The 26323-nt window shown below is 38.7% G+C and overlaps 1 protein-coding gene across 3 annotated transcripts in view; it reads right to left on the bottom strand.

Moving 5' to 3' along the window:
• The window catches only part of piezo1 (piezo-type mechanosensitive ion channel component 1), a 145740-nt gene that overhangs the window by 21074 nt on the left and 98343 nt on the right, over positions 1–26323 (bottom strand). For all 3 annotated transcript variants that reach the window (XM_051709121.1, XM_051709112.1, XM_051709131.1), the window contains 18 exons: positions 23676–23839; positions 23355–23531; positions 21326–21451; positions 20379–20579; positions 18643–18847; positions 16420–16524; positions 15486–15642; positions 11857–12100; positions 11654–11750; positions 7336–7501; positions 6764–6853; positions 6591–6664; positions 4238–4315; positions 3310–3407; positions 3107–3218; positions 2319–2396; positions 1833–2008; positions 1648–1757 (listed from right to left, as the gene is read on the bottom strand). In XM_051709121.1, coding sequence (XP_051565081.1) covers positions 1648–1757; positions 1833–2008; positions 2319–2396; positions 3107–3218; positions 3310–3407; positions 4238–4315; positions 6591–6664; positions 6764–6853; positions 7336–7501; positions 11654–11750; positions 11857–12100; positions 15486–15642; positions 16420–16524; positions 18643–18847; positions 20379–20579; positions 21326–21451; positions 23355–23531; positions 23676–23839 — 2458 coding nt within the window. The remainder of the gene's footprint in view (positions 1–1647; positions 1758–1832; positions 2009–2318; positions 2397–3106; positions 3219–3309; positions 3408–4237; positions 4316–6590; positions 6665–6763; positions 6854–7335; positions 7502–11653; positions 11751–11856; positions 12101–15485; positions 15643–16419; positions 16525–18642; positions 18848–20378; positions 20580–21325; positions 21452–23354; positions 23532–23675; positions 23840–26323) is intronic.

The raw sequence follows: 26323 nt of genomic DNA, 5'->3' as shown, positions 1-26323 counted from the left end.
GTCTCTCCTCATTGATAGAAGCTCTCCCCAGCAACCGCTCTCTCTCCCCATTGATCGTAGCTCTACCCAGCGATCAAGTCCCCTTGATTGACGCTCTCCTGAGTGATCGTGTCTCTCTCACCATTGATCGTAGCTCTCCCCAGTGACCGCTTTCTCTCCCCATTAATCGACGCTCTCCCCAGCGATCGAGTCTCTCTCCCCATTGATCGAAGCTCTCCCCATTGACCGCTTTCTCTCCCCATTGATTGAAGCTCTCCTCAGAGATCGAGTCTCTCTCCCCATTGATCGACGCTCTCCCCAGCAATCGAGTCTCTCTCCCCACTCATTGAAGCTCTCCCCAGCGATCGAGTCTCTCTCCCCATTGATCGAAGCTCTCCCAGGTTATCGAGTCTCTCGCCCCATTGATCGACTCTCTCCTCAGCTATCAAGTCTCTCTCACCCTAACTGACGCTCTCCTGAGCGATCGAGTCTCTCTCCCCATTGATCAACGCTCTCCCCACCGATCAAGTCTCTATCCCCATTGATCGACACTCTTCCCAGCGATCGAGTCTCTCTCCCCATTGATCAAAGCTCTCCCCAGTGACCGCTTTCTCTCCCCATTGATTGAAGCTCTCCTCAGAGATCGAGTCTCTCTCCCCATTGATCGACGCTCTCCCCAGCAATCGAGTCTCTCTCCCCACTCATTGAAGCTCTCCCCAGCGATCGAGTCTCTCTCCCCATTGATCAAAGCTCTCCCCAACGATCGAGTCTCTCTCCCCATTGATCAATGCTCTCCCCAGCGATCGAGTCTCTCTCCCCATTGATCAAAGCTCTCCCCAGCGATCAAGTCTCTCTCCCCATTGATCAATGCTCTCCCCAGCGATCGAGTTTCTCTCTCCATTGATCAAAGCTCTCCCCAGCGATCGAGTCTCTCTCCCCATTGATCAACGCTCTCCCTAGCGATCTAGTCTCTCTTCCCACTGATCAATGATCTCCCCAGTGATCGAGTTTCTCGCCCCATTGATCAACGCTCTCTCCAGCGACTGCTCTCTGCATTAATAGATGCCCAATCAAGAGAGCATGCACGTGTCAGTGCGGAAGGAAGCCAGCCTTGGGAAGATATGCAGTAAAGTTAGGACATGTGTTACGGTGGAACACACCAAATGGGTACTAACCAGAGGACCAGTTTTTTTCGTATAGCATCTCAAATGTTGCTCTGGTCATTCCGAAATGCCGGAGCCAAAGCCTGTCATCAAAATGATTGGCTATTATTACCTCCAAGAACTTCCCTCCCACAGTGGCTTCCCCAGTGGCTACAACTTACATTTAGTTCCATTTTGTTTTCCCAAAAGTGATGATTTTGTTCTTCTTAACACATGAGTTGGAAACTCAGCTCAATTTTTTTTTTTTTGAGATATTCAGATTTTTCACAAATTCAATTTGGATGGAAAAATTACAACTGCTGACAAGCGATAAAAGCTATCTCTACCATGGTAATCTGAGGCTAAATTTAAAATTCGAAACTGGAATCTGCTGAATGTTGATCCAGCATCTGACAGGTAAAATTTAATTGACTTAATGCAGATAAGCAAACAATCGAAACATTACATCCTAGATGAGAATGCACATATTTTTTTAATAAATGGCAGGGGGACAGGTCACACTCACTTGACGTCACGACTGAGGCAAACATCGTCTGTGTCGGTTTCATCAAGGCAGGTGTCTAGAGTAAGGTTTTTGCTGTCCTGAGATAGCTGGTCATCCAGGGGAGGCTCTCTCTGTGAACAACACAGATTTCATGAGAACAGTTCAGACTGTGCCATGTATATCATGTGTTTGAGTGAGTGACCCACCTGGCTGATGTTGTGAATGAAGAGGTAGCGCTCCTCACTCAGGACCATGGAGGTATCTACATACTGTTTGGTGAGTATATTCAGCCACAAGGTGAATCCGTCAACCATAGCCAGGAAAAGCACCCACAGGAACTTCAGGATGTCCAGGATTCTTTGTACTATATCACTGCCAGTGGCTGGAGAAAAATCACATTATATAACAAAGCAACAAAAGGTCAAATTAAACATTTCAGTTAGATTAAATATTTTCTGTTGCTTAACCCAGCCAAAGGAGGTTTGCTGGTCTCACAGCCTCCCAATCATCCTAGGTTTGTTTAAATATATATTATAGTATACTACATTATCGGCATCAAATGTATTTACATGGTCAGCAACAACTGGATAATGCAACAGGCATTACTAAGAACTACTCCTTTGGGTCTACATTTTTAATGGGCTTTGAATTTTTCACTCAGAGCTTTAATTTCATTACGGCTGGATACTTACCTAACTCTGATTCTTCTCCCATCTCCTCTTCTGGAGAATTTTCAGCATCGAAAACAGCTTCAGCCTCCTCTGCATCATCTTGTAACCATCAGGACACATAAACACTTCAGTACTATGATGCAGTGTAAACAACTGCTTGCTTTGTCTCTTTGGGTGTGTATCCAAGCATGTTTCATATTTGTAATTTTGTTTTTAAATATTATCAATATTTGAAAAACTTTGGCCACCAAATCAAAATCATATGGCGTAACCATCAAGCAGGTAGCATTTTGTTGTCATGTGACAAAAAATAAAACAAAAACAGAGAAGACTCCTTTAGACCCTCATGACTGTGTGTGAAGTTTTTCAAATCATCAACTATTTTTAGATTTTAATTAAAGGCACAATTAGTTTGTGTTAAATGGAGTAACTCTGAGAAAACTTCTTGATATTCATGATTCCAAAATTCATGATATTTGTAAAAATATTATTATTGTTTTTTTCACCTTGAAAATCATTATTAAGTTGTGTAAACTCACGTTTATTCAAGGTGCGAGAAAATATTTGAATACTTTTTACTTCATGGTTACACCACTTGACATTTTTTCAAAATGTCATTAAACCAATTTTTTTTATTTTTTAGAAATTGCAGTAAATGTCTTTCAAAAATTGTCCTAAACCAACATGACCACAAAGATGACATTTCCAAGAACTTGACAGCACTTTTTTTTTTTTTTTTTTTTTTAAGATTTCTAATTTTGTATCATCTAAGACAACCTTATTTGTCAATGATCCATATGCAGTTTTACCTGAGGCCTGTGAGGATTGTTGTGTCTTTTCCTCCAATCTCTGCTCTTTCTGTTTCCGCTGACGTTCTTTCAAGGCTTCTTTTGCGCTTGTGACCCAGGCCTGATACGCCAACTGTGGGCAAAAGTTCAGACATTGATTTCTACAGCGGTCAAACTACTACTGCCTTACCAAGTTTTTTATTACATGATATACAAGTGTTCACCTCAAATGCAGTCTGTTTGCGAGGCTTCTGTTCTTCCTGTAAAGACTCGTCTTCCTCGCTGTCAGACTCAAACATGTAGTATTCCCCAGAATGCAACACTACAACCACAAAAAAAAATACATTCACTCATAATTAAACACAAAAGTATTTTCATGGAAATAAAGTGTGTGTGTGTGTGTGAGAGTGTGTATATATATATATATATTTATTTTTTTATTTTTTTAATTAAGCCTTTTTTTTAAGATCACTATGATCTGGCACTGTGACATTATTTTCATGACAATTAAGCCATTATTAAGCAATTTTCCATTATTTGTACATCATGGTAGTATTTAAAATGAAAACTAAAAATATATATATAATTTTTTTTTATTATTATTTCAGTTAGTTTTATGGCCATGACATTTCATTTAGATTTTAGTTGTAGTTGTTTAAATAATTGTAGTTTTTAATTTAGCTAAATAAAATGTTTGATTTTATTTAGCTTAGTATTCATTTTAGATTTACTTAATAATATACGTATATATATATATATATATATATATATATATATATATATATATATATATATATATATATATACACACACACACACACACATATACCTGTATACCTGCATCATTAAGATCTCTGTGAATGATTATTTTTGTGAATAGGCCAAAGAAATAGTAACTTTATAATGCAGGTCTGTCTGATTCAATGATCAATAATGTTGTGCAGTGATTACAGTCAACACACCACTGCGATAAATAATCTCAGATTGATATACTGTAGCATAAAAAGTAATTCCAGAACTTTAACTCAGCTCTATATTCCATTTTGGATGAAATTGTACCACCAACAGAACAGCTGCACTTTATGCACTTAAAAACACAAACTGTAAATCTGTTGTATGAGAGCTAGCATGTAGTGTGGCAGGTGAGTTTACCAGTTGCATGATCCACCCAAGGATACTGCCACCCTTTGGACTTGGATAGCAGTCTCTCCTTCTTCTGCTCCAGGGAGTCTGTGAAGTGAAACACAAATAAGGGAAGTAATGCAGTCACACCCACACACGCTTGAGTAGCTCTACATAGAGTATGCGGCCACAGAATTCAGCAGAAATCTTTGAGAATTTCAGCAGAATTCGAACGGCTGACCTTTGAGCATTGTACACATTCCCCACCCATTGTATGTTTGTTTATTTTTAGGAACCAGGAAGTGTGTAATATGGTAATAAAAAAATAAATAAAAAAAATGCAATTTGTGCCAAATTTCTGGAAATGTTTTATTCCAATTGAAATGGTTACTGCTGAACTTTCTAGAATAAAAAAAAATATATATATATATTTTTTTTAACCACAGGCCTAAAGTACTAGCACTGTAACAATCATAGACACATAGGGGGATCTCCATATGGGTACAGTGCTGTATTATTTCAACCCTGTCACAGTAGGTTTAGAGTTCATATACTTATAATTTGAATACATAGATCACAAAAATATGAATAACCCATGACATTTTCATGAATCTTTCAAAACATGTTTTGTATCAACCCTGTTACATTCTAAATGTTTTGTGGTTAAATGTTACAGGGTTGGAGATCAGTGCAAAAATGTGTAAGTCTTAGTAATGCCTTCCTAAGCAAATATCTGAGGGAAAAAAATCTGGAAAAAACTAACTTTCTATTATTATATTAATAACTAATAAAAACTAATTATTTCAGGCCCAAAGTACCAGTGCTGTAACAACAATAAACACACAGGGGACCACCATAGGGGGATATCTAAAGTGCTACATTATTTCAACACTGTCACAGTAGGCTTGGATTTTCTATAATTATAATTAGAATAGATAAATCACAACAAATAGGAATAACTCATTAAACTACTCTTTCACAACATGTTTGTTCTGTGTCAACCCTGTTACATTGAAAATGTTTTGGGGATGAAGATCAGTGCAAAAATGTCAAATAACTGTCTTGATAAGCAAATATCTGCTAAAAAAAAAAAAAAAAACATTTCTTTCTTTCTTTTTTATTATTATTTGAAAAGCTTAGTGCTGAACTTTCTAGAAAATGTCATATTTTTTAACTTGTGCACAAAGTCCCAGCACCGTTACAAAAACAGACACATGGGGGATCACCACATGGGGATCTCTAAAGTGCTACATTATTTCAACCCTGTTACAGTAGGTTTAAAATCATATCTTATAATTTGAATAAATATATTACAAAAATATGAATAATGCATGACATTTCTCTTTTATAACATGTTGCGTGTCAACCATGTTGCATTCAAAATGCTTTGGGGTTGAATGTTATGGGGTTGAAGATCAGTAAAAAAAAATTCTTTCAAAACATGTATTATATCAACTGTTACATTCTAAAAGTTTTGGGGTTGAAAGATACAGGGTTTGATATCAGTGTAAAAACTTTTAATAATGGCCTTAAGCAAATAACTGGAAAAAAATTTATACATTTCTGAAAAATATGTATTTATGTAATTTGAAAAGGGTATAGCTGAATTGTTTAGAAATCTAACTTCCTACCTCCAAAGTACCAGCACCGTAACAACAACAGACACACAGAGAATCACCATAGGAGGATATCTAAAGTGCTATATTATTTCAACCCTGTGACAGTAGGCTTGGAATTCATATGCTTGTAATTTGAATAGATAAATAGACATCTTTAAAATTCTGGTAGAATCATTCAGTTATAGTGTGTCCTATAAAAAAAAATAATACAAATGTTAATAAACCATGACATTTCTCTTTCAAGACACATTTTGTGTTAACTGTTACATTCAAAATGTTTTGAGGTTGAAATGTAACAGGATCAGTGCACAAATATCTAATAACAGCCTGGAAAATCTTAAATAATTTCATTTGAAAAGATTACTGCTGAACTTTCTAGAAATTTTCAATGAACAACAGACACAGGGGATCACCATAGGGGGATATCTAAAGTGCAGCATTATTTCAACCCTGTGACAGTAGCTTTGGAATTCATATACTTATAATTTGAATGGATAATTTGAAAAGACGAATCACCAAAAATAAGAATAATCCATGACATTTCTCTTCCCAAACATGTTTTGTGTCAACCCTGTTACATTCATAATGTTTTAGGATTCAAGATCAGCGCAAAAATAGCTAATGACAGCTTTAGCTAGCAAATATCATCACACCACACCAAATTCTTTACTGTCATTTTTTGCTGTAAGTTTCCAGGAACAATATTTGTTCTGTAAAACATTAATTACTATGATTTGTTTGTCATTTTGTGAGTGCATTTGTACCTTGCTGCTCCTCAATTTCAGAAGTTTTACGTCCCTCTTTATATTTCTGCTGTTTGTCAAGTATGCGCTTCATTCTAAAGAAATACACACAGTAAATACAGAGTGACTAAAGCTCAGAAAGAACATTGTGACTTTTATCAGAATTGTGCCAAAGAACAGACAAAATATCTCACGATTCTTTCAGCTGCTTAAGTGATTTCTTCTCGGCTTGTTGATAGAAATGCATGTTCTTTATAATGCTGGCACGGAACAACTCAAAACCCCTGATGAATGCACACACACAAGGGAAAAAAAACAGGTCAGGAAATAAAGTTTCTACACTACCAGTGAAAAGTTTGGACACACTTGAATGGATTTAAGTTTCACATAAACTCATCTTTTTTTATGGATAATTTGGAGTTGATACTGATGGAAAAGCAGCCAACAAGTGTCCAGCATACATACAAACTATTTTACTACCATTTAAAAAGAATCTCAGGATGCACCGCATAAGGTTTCTGGAGAGAATGCCTAAAGTGTGCAGAGCTAAATCTAGACAAAGTGTGAATCAAATATAGAATAGTTTTGATTTGATGTGCATTTTTGGGTGACTATATATTTCCCATACGTCCATTTGTGTTATTTCAGTTTCAATGACTATTATTCTAAAATGTGGAAAGCAGTAATAATAAAGAATGAGTAGGTGTGTCTAAACTTTTGACTGATAGTGCACTGATGATGTCCAGCAGGGGGCACGCTCACTCACCGCGAAGCCTGTCGTGCTGATGCTTGTAGATCTGCAGACACGTGCAGAAAGTAAAAACTGAGGAAGACTCTCCTCTGGAGGAGGAGGAAGAAGAAGCAGATGCTGTCCCAGATAATGCCAGCCTCTTCCACAGGCAGAGAACACTCTTTATCATACACTGACTTCGCTGAGGAATACACACATACACACACACAATTATCTGACTTTCCTGTGTTCTGGAAAGGACAGCAGTTTCAAATTGTGGTGTGCAGGAAAATGTTAATAATGGAGAAAAAGTTATGGATCTTGTTGTAGGCAACTTGACATCATACATGTGAGTGTTATTTTAGTGGTGTTGGCTAATGCAAGCATCATGATATTGCTTATACTTAGGGTTAGGAATATGAACAAATCTGTCAATGATTTAAAATACCTGCAATTAAGATATTGCTTGCAGCAACAACAACAAAAAATGATTTAGACAGAATGGGCTTTAGTTTTTTTAGTTATGACATCTATTAGAGCAGACTAACTCAGCCATGCTAACCAGCCAGGACCGTCATGCAATCTGGAGCCTCCTCGGCCAGGAGAAAGCCCCGGCAACGACCCCGGACAGCCACAGCCACAGTTCCCTGCCCCCACCCCCGCTCCTGAAGATGGGGGTGGATGACAACGCCGAAGCCTTCATTGACCTGTTTGAGAGGTCCGCAGGGATTTGGGGCTGGCCGCGTGACCAGTGGGTGGACAGACTCCTCCCGTTGCTGTCCGGGGAAGCCAAGCTCGCTGCCCAACAACTGTCGGCGGCTAACCTCATGGCCTACGACGACTTGAAGAGGGCCATCCTGTGGGTCGTAGTCCAGAGCAGTACCGCCAGCTCTTTCGAACCCTGAAGCTCGGGAAGACCGACCGCCCATTTGCATTCTTTCAACGGCTCTGAGACGTGTGCCGGAAGTGGCTACTGGCGGGGAGGCGCGACGTCGAGGGATTGATAGATCAAGTGGTGCTGGAACAGTTGGTCTATCGATTACCCAGTGGGATGGCGGAGTGGATCCAGTACCACCGCCAGGCATCGCTGGAGGAAGCTGTTCAGCTTGCGGAGGACCATTTGGCGGCGTACACGAGGGCGGAAGAGCCCTCCTCTCTCTCTCTCTCTCCCCTCCCCCTGTGTGTTTCCCGGTCTCTTCCCCCTCCCTTCTTCTCTCTCACTCTGCTCTCTGCCCCGCGGAGGCAAGGAGCTCCGCCGCCGATGCCAGTTCCCCGCACGCGGGGATTTGCACCACCATCAGCCCCTACAGTGCCCCGCTGCTCTCCCCACAGGCGGAAGTGTCCACCGACGCAAGTGCGGGCGTGGCGCCTTGGCCGGCCTGCTGGAGTTGCGGGGATCCGGGGCACTTCTGGGATCAATGCCCTGTGATGGAGCTGGGAACAGTGGTCCGGATCCCCGATACTCCGCAGGCTGCCCCCGATTGGGCCGGAGCGTACCGGATACTGGAAAGAGTCAAGGGGGGTACTCACCAAGCCTTGGTGGATGCAGGTTGTAATCAAACCACTATCCACCAACGCTTGGTTCAACACGGGGTGTTGGGCACAACTAAAACAGTGAGGGTGAAGTGTGTGCATGGGGATATTCACAACTACCCTGTGGTGACCTTTGTGATTAAATTCTGGGGAACAAAACATAGAGTGGAGGCCGTGGTTAGTTCCCACCTCACCCATCTGCTGATTTTGGGGACTAATTGGCCTGAATTTAGAAATGTTTTAAAGGGAATATGTGCGGATGGGTCCTGCCCGAAAGTGATGAGATGTGAAATGTGCGATGCTCTGGCAGGGGAGGCGGAGCCGGGGCTGTCTTCAGCTGCTCCACGTGGGGGGGGATGAGGTTGCAGCCCCTCCCATCCTCAGGGGATTTCCCGAAGGGGATGTCCCTTTGGAGCAGTCACGAGACGAAACCCTCAAGCACGCCTTTGACCAAGTGAGAGTGATAGATGGTCAACAACTCCAGCCAAACGTCGTACTTTCATATCCATATTTCACAATTATAAATGAGCGGTTGTATAGAGTGATGCAGGATGCTCAAACAAAGGAAGCTACAACCCAGCTCTTAATACTGCGGAGCTGTCGGAAATGGTTTTCCAGGCGGCTCATTATAATGCCATGGCGGGTCATCTAGTGGAAAGGAAAACATTGAACCGTCTAATAGCCCATTTTTATTGGCTGGTCATTGGCGGCAATGTCCGCAGGTGGTGTGCGGCATGCCGTGAATGTCAGCTGGTGAATCCACCGGCCACCCCAAAAGTGCCATTGCGCCCTCTTCCACTGATTGAGGTCCTCTTCGAGAGAATTGGAATGGACCTCGTCGGGCCATTAGAGCGGTCAGCACACGGACATTGTTTTGTATTAGTCCTAGTGTACTATGCAACGCGATATACGGAAGCAGTGCCTCTATGCAGCATCTCAGCACGTAGTGTTGCGGAGGCACTTTTCAAGATAATCTCCCGGGTGGGGATTCCGAAAGAAAGCCTCACCGATCAGGGCACAACCTTTATGTCACGAACACTACGCAAGCTTTACGAATTATTGGGCATTAAGTCAATTCGCACCAGCGTTTACCATCCACAAACAGATGGCCTGGTGGAGCGGTTTAATAAAACCCTTAATAATATGATTCGTAAGTTCCTGCACGAGGATACTAGAAATTGCGACAAATGGCTCCCCTGTTATTCGCAGTACGAGAGGTCCCGCAAGCCTCCACGGGATTTTCCCCATTCGAGCTGCTATATGGGCGGCACCCGCGCGGCGTGCTTGATGTCATATGCGAAGCTTGGGAGGAGGGACCTTCAAACAGTAAGAATGAAATTCAATACGTTCTTGATCTTAAAGCAAAACTCCACACCTTGGGGCAACTAACACAGGAGAATTTGCTCCAAGCTCAAGAACGACTGCGCTGGCTGTATGACAGGGGAACTTGGCTGCAGATGGCTGTCGCCGACTTCCTCTCCAGAAATGGGGGGGAGTGGTAGACAGGCCGGATGCCTCCCCGGCCTGAGACGGGTGGTGGGGATATGTGGCAGCGGGGGCGTGGTCAAGCGTCCGTCCGGAGAGAGAGAAGATTATGCTTTAACACCTGTTTCTAATTCCAGCGAGCGTGGCATATAAGCAGCCATGTCACCAGCAGAAGAGAGAGAGAGAGAGAGTCTGGCACAAGGAAGGCCACGGTGCTCCTGAAGCTGTTACATTTATTCTGTTATGTTTGTGAAGCTAATGAGTTGAAGTGACTACGTGCCTGTGAAGATGATGTGTTGAAGTTACTACGTGCCTGTGAAGCCGATGTGTTGAAGTTGCTACGTGCCTGGGAAGCTGATGAGTTTGTTAAGTTGTAAAGCACTGAGGTGGCTGATTAAAAGTCTTACCTGAGCCTGGAAAACCCTGTGTTCTCCTTTCACTCTAACTCCCTTACACATAGTTTTAATACAGTAACCATAGTGAAAACCATGGAATTTGTATTCATCGCAAATGTTTGCCAGAAGTTTGTGGCTCTTCACCGGTGGTGGTGAACCTGCAGCAAACCTTTAGCAACAATGGACAATTTGTGGCAAGTTTGCTGCAAACCTCATTTTCATGTGAATATAATCAGGTGGCGAATTTGTGGCAAATTTGCCACAAACTTTTGATTTATGTAAGGGAAAGGCCGTGAGTGGCCCAAGTGGTTCAGTGAATCATTTATGTGAACTAGTTCATTTACTTGAACTGTTTGAAAGAACCAACCTAATAAGAGTTCTCAACACTAAATATAAGGGGATCGCTTATTTTAACCGGTTCATTTACATACACTGTCTGAAACAACTGATTCACTTAAATTATTTGGTTTTCCCAAAAGAGAGGGCAGTTTAGGTGAGTGTGTTTGTTTACTCTGTCGGCTCCATTGCTGTGTTCGCAATATAATGTAACAAAAGTAGTGTTTTGTGATGCTACAGCACTTTTCCTTGGAAAATGTAGATTTTTACTTTCATGAAAATAGCTGAGCTACTGTCATGCTACTGAAAAATTCAGTTAAGTCACTATTTCTAGTTAACTACTCACCAAGACTAATTGTTGTGTATAGCTAAAATGTATATACCAGTAAATAATTAAAAATAAAACAATGGAAATTGAATTTTTCATTTCTTGCAAGTTGCATTTGGTTTTTGTATTTAAAAGTCTGACCAGACCTCTGGCTATTTGCATATGTACTTGATATAGGGTCATTGGGTGCTTGACAGTTGTTCAAAATAAGGAGGTGAAGTGTAGTGGGAAAACACCGCTTTAGTACAATGTGGCAGAACAGTAGTGTGAGACTTACGGTCATAGTAGCCTTTGACTGTACACACCAGACTGAAGAGTTGAATGACCCAGCAGAAGTTCTTCTGCATCTCCACCACAAACACACAGGCCAAGATCTGAAGGCAAACACATGGGTGTTTAGAAAGAGCCGTTCTCTTGCACACACCATACAGCTGAGTGTGTGAGTGTGGTTAAATGCTGAATGCAGTGCTGTACACTTACAGACAGGATGTTTTTGGAAATGATCACAGCTACGTTGTAAATGATGAGACAGTCCCACATAAGCAGACGGGTTCGTGACGGTTTGATCAGCAGCTGTGTGCCAAACAGCAGGAAGAAGAAGCAGGCGAGAAGATAACCCAACCCAAACACACTGATACGAGTGGCTCCGGTAACAAACACCACTGTCAACACAAACCAGTACATGTAGCGGAAAACCAGGATCTTCGCCATATCCAGATAACACCTACAATACAGAGAAAGAGAGAATGCAGAGGGTATTATACTTCTGAGCATTGATGAATTCAGATTAAATACTCTATTACAATGTCATTTTTCAACCTGAGAGTTCTAAAATTTGAAAGGATGAGCCACATTCAAAGCTGTTGTAAAAGAAAGCAATGAGCCACTCGAGGCAATGCATAACAATGATTTTACCGCAGGCAAGGGGTGTATAAAACCTCCTTAACCATGGTAAAATTAATATGATAAGACACCATGTGCAACATAATATGCATTTATCACCACCAATGCTTTATAAATAGTTAAATTTAATATTACTGATAATCATAATAAACAATTCTTCCCAGTCATATAGTTCATTAGCCTAACTGTAGGCTTTTTTTGGTTGCGTAACTGCAATAAAGAAGAATGTGCGTTCTGAGGCGTTATCGTCATTTTACATTTATCGACATTTTGCAACGACTTAGAAATCATCCAATCGGAATTTAGAATTAGCAGAACTGTCTGCTTATTATAGCCGCTATACACACAACTATCTATAAATGCATTAGCATAAAGTTGCTACAAGCCATAAAACACTGAAAACAGCCTACAGTCAGGCTAATGAATTACATTACTTTGAGGAACAATTGTTTATTGCAATTTATAAAAATCTATTTCATTCTTTATTGAACATAATGTGCTGTAAGGTAATTTGTTACTAGATGTTGACCGATAGTGGATTTTGCTGTTACAGATAACTAAGGTGGAGGAACAGGCTGATAACCAATGAATCGGCCAACATTTTAAAAAATAAATTCTTTGTCATTCCATACTGTGACGGGTTAAGACATAGAGGCTACGAAGGTCCAAAATAAATAAAATCCTGAATGCAGTTTATTAGTTAACCAAAACCCCAATAATAATGAGAAAAAAAAAAATTACAATTTGGTACATAACATGGGATTCTTGACTATAAACATGCCCAAAACAAATCAGGGACTCTTGTTTTGCAATGACAGAGACTTGGCTCTGTTATAAAGCTCTATATTTAAGTATTTACTAAATTAAGCCTTTACTAGCCTATATATTCACCAGATGAAGGTTTAATGAGGAATAAGGTTTATTTTTATTCACAAGTTGGAGACACGATGTACAGTTGAAGTCAGAAGTTTACATACACCTTAGCCAAATACATTTATACTCAGTTTTTCACAATTCCTGACATTTAATCGTAGAAAACATTCCCTGTCTTAGGTCAGTTAGGATCACTACTTTATTTTAAGAATGTGAAATATCAGAATAATAGTAGAGAGAATGATTTATTTCAGCTTTTATTTCTTTCATCACATTCCCAGTGGGTCAGAAGTTTACATACACTTTGTTAGTATTTGATAGCATTGCCTTTAAAATGTTTAACTTGGGTCAAACATTTTGGGTAGCCTTCCACAAGCTTCTCACAATAAGTTGCTGGAATTTTAGCCCATTCCTCCAGACAGAACTGGTGTAACCGAGTCAGATTTGTAGGCCTCCTTGCTCGCACACACTTTTTCAGTTCTGCCCACAAATGTTCTATCAGATTGAGGTCAGGGCTTTGTGATGACCACTCTAATATCTTGACTTTGTTGTCCTCAAGCCATTTTGCCACAACTCTGGAGGTATGCTTTGGGTCATTGTCCATGTGGAAGACCCATTTGCAACAGAGCTTTAACTTCCCGGCTGATGTCTTAAGATATTGCTTCAATATATCCACATAATTTTCCTTCCTCATGATGCCATATATTTTGTGAAGTGCACCAGTCCCTCCTGCAGCAAAGCACCCCCACAACATGATGCTGCCACCCCCATGCTTAACGGTTGGGATGGTGTTCTTCGGCTTGCAAGCCTTACCCTTTTTCCTCCAAACATAATGATGTCATTATGGCCAAACAGTTAAATTTTTGTTTCATCAGACCAGAGGACATTTCTCCAAAAAGTAAGATCTTTGTCCCCATGTACACTTGCGAACTGTAGTCTGGCTTTTTTATGGCGGTTTTGGAGCAGTGGCTTCCTCCTTGCCGAGCAGCCTTTCAGGTTACGTTGATATAGGACTCGTTTTACTGTGGATATAGATACTTGTCTACCTGTTTCCTCCAGCATCTTTACAAGGTCCTTTTCGCACCAAACTACGTTCATCTGTTGGAGACAGAATGCATCTCCTTCCTGAGCAGTATGATGGCTGTATGGTCCCATGGTGTTTATACTTGCATACTATTGTTTCTACAGATGAACGTTGTACCTTCAGGCATTTGGAAATTGCTCCCAAGGATGAACCAGACTTGTGGAAGTCCACAATTGTTTTTCTGAGGTCTTGGCTGATTTCTTTTGATTTTCCCATGATGTCAAGCAAAGAGGCACTGAGTTTGAAGGTAGGCCTTAAAATACATACACAGCTACAACTCTAATTTACTCCAATTAGCCAATTAGCCTATCAGAAGTTAATTGGCTAATTGTCTAAAGGCTTGACATCATTTTCTGGAATTTTTCAAGCTTCTTAAAGGCACAGTTAACTTAGTATATGTAAACTTCTGACCCACTGAAATTGTCTGTAAACAACTGTTGGAAAAATTACTTGTGTCATGCACAAAGCAGATGTCCTAAACGACTTGCCAAAACTGTAGTTTGCTAATATAAAATCTGTGGAGTGGTTAAAAAATGAGTTTTAATGAATTGTATGTAAACTTCTGACTTCAACTGTATGTGCTGTCGGGCCATATTTTCCATACTGTCACATTTTTCTTTGGATTCCTTCGCTTCAATTAAGAACACTTGATTATCTAATATAAATAACAAAACATGCATTGAAGTGAGGATAAAAATATGTATGATATTGGCAATGATGAAAGATTTGGATACAGCTAATCCCTATGTGATTATTTTTATTTCACCTCTATAGGCTGCAATTATACTGTAGAACCAAGCTGTTCTAACTGTAGAATTATCCAGCTACAGAAGTAATACATTTAAAAAAACTATCTGCATAGATTTCTGCTGAAAACCGATAGTTACAAAAAGCAACTATAGACACTGATTAATCGGTAAAACCGATATAACAGTCTACCTCTATTTGTTACAGTATTTTATGACTGTATGTATGCATTCCTCTTCATGTAGTGGCAAAGAATGCCCCTTAAGCATGGTAAAATAACTTTAATGCACAGCCTCTGATGACTTTCTTCTTTAGTCTGCATTACATGTAAGTTTTATATTGTGAGTGCCAAAGTGACCTTATTGAATCTTCTCCATTTTTTGTTTATTGTTCAGTGTAACACTTTCAATACTGTAACAGCTCTGTGCACAAAATCCCAGTTATTGACAAATCAAACCATTTCTAATTGCGATTCGTTACTAATGTACACATGAGGCATTACCTGCAGTTGATGAAGTTGGGGGCCGGGTTGAAGGGCATGTCATCCATGGGGTCAGGTTTGTCTTTATTCTCTCCTCCCAAGACCATCCATTCCTCCTCCTTCTCATTCTCAAACACCGTCCACTGCTGGGAGGCGCACATCAGCAGGAGGAAATCCGCTGAAATAGATCATCTGAGATTTAGGGTTCAAATTTGACCACCAGTATATTCAAACATGGGATTACAGGCAGCTCGGCTCTCTCTAAACTTTTTTATATTACATTTTGCATTTATGCATTTGGTAGATGCTTTTATCCAAGGCGACTTACAGTGAACTCAAAGAATAAATATTATCAGTATATGTTCCCTGGGAATCAATGACCATTGTCAATGCCATGTTGAGCTACAGGAACCTATTAACATCAAATGTTATTTTTTTTTCAAAGGGCCAGAGATTTTAAAATTCAGTGCCCCAAAAAGTATTTAGAAAATCTCTAAATGTCATTGTATTAGACAACAAAATATCAAAGCAAGTATCATTTATTTTGAATAAAGATGGTAAAGGCACACTTTTCAAGCAAAACATCTCACAAAAAGAAGTTTGTTAGGTTTGAATTGATAAAACAAAGACTTGAAAATTAAGACAAAAGTATTTCGACACATTGTGGTTGTCAAACATGTCCATAGTTAATGTGCTGAACTGCACCTGTACAGTAGTTACTCTGATAGGACACCTGTGTGAACTTGAGGGAAATTGACTTCATACATCCACTTAAAAATCATCTCGTTGAGCAAAAATGGTTCTGAAAAGTTAAATGAGTTCTGACATTCATACATTTTTAAGCGTGGCTGAAGTGGCCAAATACTCATTGGGGTCAATGTGCAGTATGTAGTATAACAAGTGAGTAATTATATAATGCTGTCTTCTTTGTTGTTCAGGTGTTGATGTCACTCACCTATAAGGTTCTTTGAGTTGGGGATGGTGTAGAAGTCAGGTAAGTAGATCCATTTGACCAGTGCTGAGTGTATGGTTACAGTGGTTCTCCATCTCCACGGGTAATCTATAGACACGAGGGATAGCTCAGGTTACAAAAGAGAGTCAGGTCACTTACTGAGAACACTTATAGGTATATTAAGGGGGTGTTCACACAGAACACGTTATTGTGTTCCACCTGTGCTACTTTTCAAAAGGAGTCATATCATACATTGTTTAAAATACCCTTACAAAAAATCAAGAGTTCTGGCAAACTAGTGACAAATTTGCCACTCATTATTTTCACATGCAAATGAGCTTGTGATTCGCCACAAATGTTTGCCAGAAGTTTGCAGCTCTTCGCTGGTAGTGGTGAACTTGCAGCAAACTTTTGGCAACAATGGACAATTTGCTGTAAGATTGCAGCAAAGCTCATTTCCATGTGAAAATGATCAGTGGCAAATTTGCGGCAAGTTTGCGCAAGTTGCCATGAACTCACGATTTTTGTAAAACAAGGTTCATAAAACAATCTGTGCTGAAATGCGCTGCTTTAAAACGGTCAAGATTAGACTGAAATGATCAGGGACATTGCTAAAAAAAAAAATTTTGCCACTCATTTCTAATGTTGAGATTCTTCAGAAGGAAATGCAGAGTTGTAGGTGCTACACACAGCCAGAAACAACACAAGGTTTGACAGACTTTAACACATTTTACTCTTATCATTAGTTCTTCTGGTGTTTAGGAATAAAGGCCCCAGCACACTCACAGAGATGTTCTTCTTTCATTCGCACAGAAAAACCAAAATTAAGTTCAAAACAGCTGTGAACATTCAGACACCGGCCACGCCACAGGTGCTTAGAGGTATATGTAAATATTAGGACGCAAAAGACCACATGTAAAACATTAACTATGTGTCATCAATGACTTCATGCCTCATTTTATGAATAGAATTCACATGAGATCAGTAAAAGAAGCTGCTTTAACCACTCGATGTTGATTTAAAGTAATATATATGCAGTAGAAAATGCATAATTTGTCATGTGTACATTCTGAATTCATGGCACTAATGTGCAAACACGCTATAAGCAACCATAATATAAACCGATTACAATATGTTATTGTAATTTATGATGACACTGATGCTAGTGCAAAGATGTGTGTATAAAAGAGTGTTAATGGGTGAAATACAGACAAAACAGTGATTATAGGCATATCTTACATTGGGCAGATGTGTGAATGGCTTTCGGCTGCAGACGGCACGTGAGTGAAAGTAGCATATCAAACAATTGAATGAATGGGCACTTAAAAGTATTTGAGTAGATTTGATTCCTTTTGTAGACTAATTAAACAACAAAAAAAAATTGCATGACATGGTCTTGGAAAATGTCTATGCGAACGTTTGTACAGATGTAGGTAAGTTTGCACCAGCTTGCTAATAACTGTGCGCCAGTGTGTTGATGTTGACTGATATTGACTGACTGAACGGGAATTACTTGTCCTCAACATGGTCTCCAAGTAGGTGGAGCTCCAGGTCACACCCACCGATGACGTGGACCAATGGCAGAAAGGTGTTTAGCAGCTGGTACGAAGTTTTCCTGAAAGTTCGCCCTGGCGAGATGTTATGAACCACAGATTTTGTTCCATTTTAAATGCCGTCACATACTTCAGTTCTCAGATTTCTTGGAAGTGTGCAGGGGCTTTGATAGTATCTATCCAAGTTTCTCTGCACTACCTCACCATTGCTGGGTGGACCAGGTTTCTGACCTCAGAATGGAAAATGTTTTCAGGTTCCTGACATTAAAAATCCAAGGATTTCAGCGCAGTCTGTTTAAGCAGCTTAGTTTCAATAAATGCTCTTTTTTGGACTAGGGGTAATCTTGAGCTCTGAAAGTGACAGTCTTTACATAGTACATCAAACTCTTTCAATTCAAAAGATAAATGAAAATTCTTATTATATGACCCCTTAAAAAGCTTCAAGACCTCCGCATTGAGTTGAATTCTGCTACACTCCTCCTACCGTGGTTGTTTTTGCGTGCAAGAGCATGTTCAGTGTGAATGCCACCTTAGCCAGACCTAAAACAAGGCTGTGCAGAGCACATTATACTCTAAAGTTAAACAAGAATCTTTATTTTTAAAGTTAAGTGATAGTTCATTTTACGGTGAAATTATGATATATTCAGTGTTTTGACTGGAGTAGTACACTTACCTATACATAGGGCAGGAGGGATGCCGACACACAGAACATATTGGTATATCATGAAGACGACAAGAAATAAGCAATATTTGGACCAGATCTTGGCAATAGCAGCTCTGCGCCGCTGAACCATGATAGCCACCAGCCAGCAGCCATGGATGATAACCAGGAAGTTCATGCGCTGACCAATAACATTCACTGTCATTAGGAAACAGATCTAGAGATGGAAAAGAAACCAAAGTTTCACCCTTTTGATAGAGACTATTTGAGAAATCAATTCGGAAAAATACTGTACGTTGGAGACAATTTGGGTGGGTGCTGTACCAAGTCAAAAAATCGAAAGAAATGTGTACACGATTCCTATTGGAATTTCTATTATAATATGGAACAAATCCTCAAAAATCTTACTGGGATAAAACAAGAACGTACTGGATAAACTGAAATTCAAGAATGTAGGACTTTTTATTCATAGCATCCTATCAGATATTGTGTAAACTTTAGCAGATATTCAAAAAAAATCCTTGTTTGTATTGGAATAACATCTTGCTACATGACAGGATTTTGAAAATCCTGAAAGATTTTTTTTTAATTCATTTTGATGTTCCACAGGGACATTTTATCCTATTGGCAATCATAACAGTCTTATTGGGAACCATCCAGTCTAAAACATCTGGTTTTTGTTATTTTGAAATCCTGTAAGAAAATTTCCATAAGGATCCTAAAGGATTGATTCCAAAGTATGATCGAAAATCCAGTAGGAATCCTTGAGAACTTTCAAGCAACTTCTACACTAAACCATTTTCATTTGAAAACTCTTTGTTTTCAGTTTCGTGGTCCTGATGTCATCCAAAGTATAGGTGCATCTCAAAAAATTTGAATATCGTGGAAAAGAGGAAGAGTGGAGAGGCACAGAATCCAAGTTGCTTGAAGTCCAGTGTGAAGTTTCCACAGTCAGTGATGATTTGGGGTGCCATGTCATCTGCTGGTGTTGGTCCACTGTGTTTTCTCAAGTCGAGAGTCAATTCAGCCATCTACCAGGAGATTTTAGAGCACTTCATGCTTCCATCTGCTGACAAGCTTAATAGAGATGCTGATTTCCTTTTCCAGCAGGACTTGACACAGGGCCAAATCTACTAGTAACTGGTTTGGTGACCATGGTATTACTGTGCTTGACTGGCCAGCCAACTCGCCTGACCTGAACCCCATAGAGAATCTATGGATTATTGTCAAGCGGAAAATGAGAGACACCAGACCCAACAATACAGATGAGCTGAAGGCTGCTATCAAAGCAACCTGGGCTTCCATAACACCTCAGCAGTGCCACAGGCTGATTGCCTCCATGCCACGTCGAATTGATGCAGTAATTCGTGCAAAAGGAGCCCCGACCAAGTATTGAGTGCACAAATTAACATACTTTTCAGAAGGTCGAAATTTCTGTATTATAAATTCTTAATTCTAATATTTTGAGATACTGGATTTTTGATTTCCATGAGCTGTAAGCCATAATTATCAAGATTAAAACAAAAAAAGGCTTGAAATATTTCACTTTATGTGTAATGAATCTAGAATATATGAAAGTTCCACTTTTTGAATAAAATTACTTTTCCACGATATTCTAATTTTTAGAGATGCACCTGTACAGTATGCTTTACTAGAGAGTGTTTTCGAAAGACTCTGTTTTTGGTGGAGGTAAACGCTGTTCCACATTGGTGTGGACATGGCCTTAAACTAAGGTTTGGAATACTTACTTCCAGGCCAAACTTGTAGAAGGTGTAGTTGAGCAGGTATTTGATGCAGTGGAGGAGGCTCTGGTCCAGTGTGTCTCGGGTGGCCTGGGGAAAGATGGCTGGGATTGAGGGAGGTGAACGCTGATGTTGTCTGTAGTGATGAGTCTGGTGTCGGTACACTGTCGCCTCAAAAACAAGCAGCAACAGGACCAGCAGATGATCCTAAGATGACAGAACGCAGAGCTAACATGCAACTTACCAAAACAGTCACCACATAAGACGTAAAACTGGTGATAATGAGCTATGTTTTAGAAAGTCAGCATAAATCACGTCTGAGTAATGTTTTCCAAAGTCAACATAAAAGTAATCCATAAGACTCCAGTGGTTAAATCCATGTCTCCAGAAGCGATATGATAAGTGTGGGTGAGAAACAGATCAATATTTCAGCCCTTTTTACTATAAATCTACACTTTCACATTCTTCTTCTTGTGTTTTTGGCAATTCGCTTTCTTCATGCATATCGCCACCTACTGGGCAGGGAGGAAAATTTATATTAAAAAAGGAAAATACCCCTTCTGAAGACATGGATTTAACCACTAAATTCTTTTGGATTACTTTATATGCTTTTTGGAGCTTCAAGATTTTGCTACCCATTCACTTGGGATCTTTGGGATGCAATGAGGGTAAGAAAATTATGAAAGAATTTTCATTTTTGGCTGAATTATTCCTTTAAGAATAATTGTATTCTTAAGAATTTTTCGTGAATCCGCCCCATTTTATTGAAAAATCAAGCAGAACACATTGATTTATGGTATGTTATATACTGCATTTTTGGGCAAAATGTAGACGGTCATCCATACTAAGAATTGAACTACTACATAAAAGGTAAAAGTACAGTAGTATATCATTCTGAACATACCCAAGGTGTTCTCAGTGTTAATAGTGTGTTCGGTAAAACTGAATCTCACCTTGCTGTAACCCAGTACAGTAGCATCTTTCCTCACACCAAACCAGTTGGCTGGATCCACAGGTGCTTTGTAAAGCGTAGAGTTCAACACTTCATCCAGCTCTAGACTTGTTTCGTTGACCATTGGCTACAACACAGAGATCAAAGTGTAGCCTTAGATCAAGAGGGGTTTTTCAAATATCTAACCCTATGTGTGAGCAATAGTAATAGCTATGCTTGACTCAGAAAACACCATAAATGAGTTAAAAGAAAATGAAGTGAAAACTTCTTGATGTCTTAAATACAGTCAGCAGTACAGACAAATTGGATACCCTCGAAAAGAAATGCTCTGTCATTAATATGGCAGTAAAAAAAAAAAGCATCATAAACAGCTCACCTGAGTAATAGTCATAGTGTCTTTAAATCACCCAAGAGAGAAACAATCCACTTCTTTCCCTAAATATTCATAAAGTGCAGGACTAAACATGTCAACGTCATCCATGCTGGAGGATTTGCTTAATAAGTGCTATGATTGTGAGAACAGCAGGATGTCAAGCTAAGATGTAGGTAGGACATAAACACTGAGCTGTTGCTATGTCGTTGTTAGGGTGTTCTGTATGGTTGCTAGGTGGTTGCTTACTTGCCCGAATGAAAGGAGTCCACCTCCAAAATTAGGGAAGTACGCAAACACACACATATGTACATGGTTGCTGATCTCTTTCTCTAAATATAGAATTTTTCTCTTTCTCTCTCTATATATGCAGTATTTCAAAAATGAATATACTGTATACATTTTGTCTAGTTCTTTAAATTGGTTTAAAGAACCAGGCAAAATATTGGTTAATATAGGTTATCGTCCATATCGGGGCTCCAGACTAAAAAATGACTTAGGAGCTATTGGCTCCTAAACTGAAACATTAAGGAGCCAAATGGCTGTTTTTAGTAGCCAAATCATAGATTTTCTTGATTTAGATTACTGTTCAGAAACAAAATAGAAATCCAAAGAAAAGGAAGTCAGCTGATAACCCATTCATCGAAGGTTTAATAAACAGTATATAGAGTTGAGAAGATAAGTTTGCATTCCCTTTTGTCTCATAAATGTTCACACCCCTTTCATAATTTATACAAATATAATAGTTACAATTTTGTTTATTTAGTACTGCTCTTCAGAATCTATATTACAGATAATTATATATAGTATGCATATAGTAGTGTTGTCTTGAGCATCAATGAATGTTTGCACCTTGTGTAATAGTTGTGAACAAGTCCCTCAATTGTCCTAAGTGTCAAAAGCTTGATTTTATATATATATATATAAAATTTTAATTGTTTTAAAATATTGCCTTTCTAGTCTTTCTTTACTATTACCAGATGGCCCCAGACACAAAGACTACAATAGTGCAAATTGAATGAAATCCCAGTTGCATTTTGTGCTACTCCAATCCCAATCAATAATTACCAGAAGGAAAAAAAAGTGGTACACAATACGGGACTTTAAATTAAATTTAATTCTAAAGATGTATCCAATAACTCACAAGATGATATCTGACTAACCGCATATGAACACATACATCCTGACTGTCACCAATAGCGACTTGATTTTAAATGATTGTCGCAATCAATTATTTTTGGTCACATTTGCTACCATTTTAGTCGCAGTCTGAAGCCCTGCATATCATAAAAATAATTATCAGTTACCTTTATTGAACAAAATTTCTGTATCGTGCATCACTAATAAAAATTAGTGACCACGCACGCCCGGCTCCCAATCGGGCTAATCAGCCGAGAAGAGGGATAAATGCCATTGTCGGAAGTTGCTCTCCTCGGCTGATTAGCCCGATTGGGGGCCGGGCGTGCGTAGTCACAGCCCGGCCCCGCCCTCCTCCTCGTCACAGTTATATATATATATCTATATATATTCATATTGATTACTGGGATTTGCTCAAATCCCCAACCTTAAGTATAAGCAACAGTAGTGGTTGCCTTAGCAAACACCACTAACTAATTAATGTTTAAAGTGTGTAAGCTTGTGTTTGGTTCTCCTGTCTCACCACAGTGCAGTTGTTGGAGTACTCTGTAGGGTTGACAACACTCAGCTGGTACAGCATCTTACAGACGATGATGACGCAGACCCATATGGTGGACAGACACGAGGCCATGGGCCTAAAACGGGCGTACGGCATTGCAAAACTCCATAGCACCACGAGCACCAGGTTCATTGCAGATGGCTGTGTTAATGAAGAAAACAACAGGGAAGGTGAAATGTGCAACATCGACACATAATCACCTCATAACTGGATAGTCAGAAGCAGATGGAGGGCAGAGAAAGTACTAAAATAACAGCAGAATGTGAGGCTAAAATGTGTGCAGACCTCCAATAATGCCACCCACACGACGAAAAACGCCACGATTTTGACAATGTGCAGCTCCAGTACTCTCCAGATGAAGCTCTGGATATGAGTCAGGGTGTCAGAGAACTTCATGGACAACACCATCAGTCTGTCCATCACCAGACCCCACTTGCTAGGTATCACCTCTGGGAACAGAGCAAGAATGGACACAACAAAATCAGGGATGCATTATATATCAGTGATCATAATGATTTATGCCAACATTAGGTGCTTTTTTAAAATCAGTACGGGTCTGATTAGGCAGATACTGGAAGCAGATAATATGAGGGCTTATTTTATACAATTTAAATAGTATAGTACTCTATGCCAGGTTTCAAAAGTAACAAAATGTATCCATCCTTTCTATTGTACATTATTTTGTTTTGGTGCCTGATTTTACGTGAAGCATGTACAATGTTTTAGTGTGATAACAAAATAAATAAATAAATGTGCACATGATCTGGCAAAATAGTGCAGAATTGTAATATCGGACATAATATTGGTTATCGGCCATAACATAAAAAATAATTATCGTTATTGGCAACTGTGAATATTTCTATAATTTACATTCCTAACTAAAGTGCAAGGGGCACTTGTTGTCTTTGAACAAACCTTTGAAACAGATCTACCCTCTTTATGTTATCTGTTATTATCGGTATAATATCGGTAATAATATTGGTATTATTTTATATTTTTCTACGCCATGTTTCAAAAGTCCTAAACCATTCTCTATCTTTTCTACTGAATGCTAAATGTTATCTTTATATATTTTGATCATTTTAGTAGCAAAAAACACCTTTTAACATTTCTACCATATCCACACCATTTAACACCACTATTATATCGGTTATCAGCCATAATATTAAAATTATTATTGGACAAAATTTCTATACCTAAACAAATATTTCTGCCCTTAACCAAAATTATTTTAATTTAATAGCACATGTTGTCTTTAAACAGAAGCCCTACAACAGATTTACATATATAAAAAATATATTTAAAAATGGACATAATTTTGTTTTTCGTCCATAACATTAAAATAATTATCGGTTATTGGTAACAGTAAATATTTCGATATTTTACATACCTAACTAACATCACTTCCATTAAATTGCACCTGTTATCTTTGCACAGAGACCCTGAAACAGATCTATCCTCTTTTTTTATGTTTTCTGTATTATATGCTTCAAAAGTCCTAAACCATTATCGATCTTTTCTACTGAATGTTAAAATCCTTTGATTTTTTGATTGTTTTTAGTGAGCAAAAACAGACTAAATAGGACATCATTTAATCACGCTAACATATCTGTACCATTTAATTACATTTAAAAAACCCTGTCATATCAGTTATCAGCCATAACATAAAAAAATGATTATCGGCCAAAATTTCTATACCTTCACAAATATTTCTATACTTAACCAAAATAATTTTTTGTTTAATTATACCTGTTGTGTTTACACAGAAGCCCTACAACATATTTAATCACTATTAGCCAAATTAATTTAGCAATCAGCCAACTTATTTCAATAAAATAATTAAATACCTAAACAAATATTTCTATACTTAACAAAAACGCAGTTAATTTAATAGCACATGTTGTCTTTAAACAGAAGCCCTACAACAGATCTGCAGATTTTTTCAATTGGACATAATATTAGTTATTGGCCAAAACATTCAAATAATTATCTCTAAAGCAGAGGAAAATAATTATTAGTCCCTGCAACAGATTTATTGTTTATCTGTATTATTTAATATTTTACTATGCCATGTTTCAAAAGTCCTAAACCGTTATCGATCTTTTCTACTGAACATTAAAAACTTTTGTTGTTTTGATTGTTTTTACTGAGTAAAAAACAGACTAAATAGAATACATCTTCTTCAGTATCAGTTATTGGCCATATCTTTACAATAATTATCAGTTATTGGTAACAGCGAACATTTCTATTTTTAATCTCTCTAACTAAAATCCGTTCCGTTAAATTCCAACTTTTGTCTTTGCATAGAGTGCCTGAAACACCTACTTTATCAGTTATCTGTATTATTATTTTCTTTTTTTCAATGCCATGTTTCAGAAGTCTTAAACTGTTATCTGTCTTTTCTACTGAACATTAAAATCTTTTGATATTTTGATTTAGTGAGCAAAATCAGACTACAGGTGAAGTTGAAATGTGCAACATCGACACATTATCACCTCATAACAGGATAGACGGAAGCAGATGGAGGGCGGAGAAACTACTAAACTGTTACCTGTCTTTTCTACTGATTATTTTGATTTAGTGAGCAAAAATGGACTAAATAGGATACATTTTTAATAATGCTACCATATTCATACAATTTAATACCATTTCATACCACGATCATATTGGTAATCGGCCCAAATATAAAAATAATTATTGGATATCCAATTAGCCAAAATTTCTTTAAGTTCACCCCAAACCAAAATTCCTTTAAAGGGGTCATGACATGAGGATTCAAATTTTCCTTGATATTTTGACATATAAGAGGTCACTGTACAATAAAAACATACTGTAAGCTTTAGAACTCAAAGCTTCCTCTCCAGTCCAAAAAGAGCATTTATTGTTTCCATGCTACAAAAACGACTTGTTTTGAAATCGGTTGCATTGTGACA

The sequence above is a fragment of the Myxocyprinus asiaticus genome, chromosome 1 (assembly GCF_019703515.2).
Source record: "Myxocyprinus asiaticus isolate MX2 ecotype Aquarium Trade chromosome 1, UBuf_Myxa_2, whole genome shotgun sequence".
NCBI lineage: Eukaryota > Metazoa > Chordata > Actinopteri > Cypriniformes > Catostomidae > Myxocyprinus > Myxocyprinus asiaticus.
The sequence above is the reverse complement of the archived record's forward strand: the minus strand, read 5'-3'. Positions and strand labels throughout refer to the sequence as shown.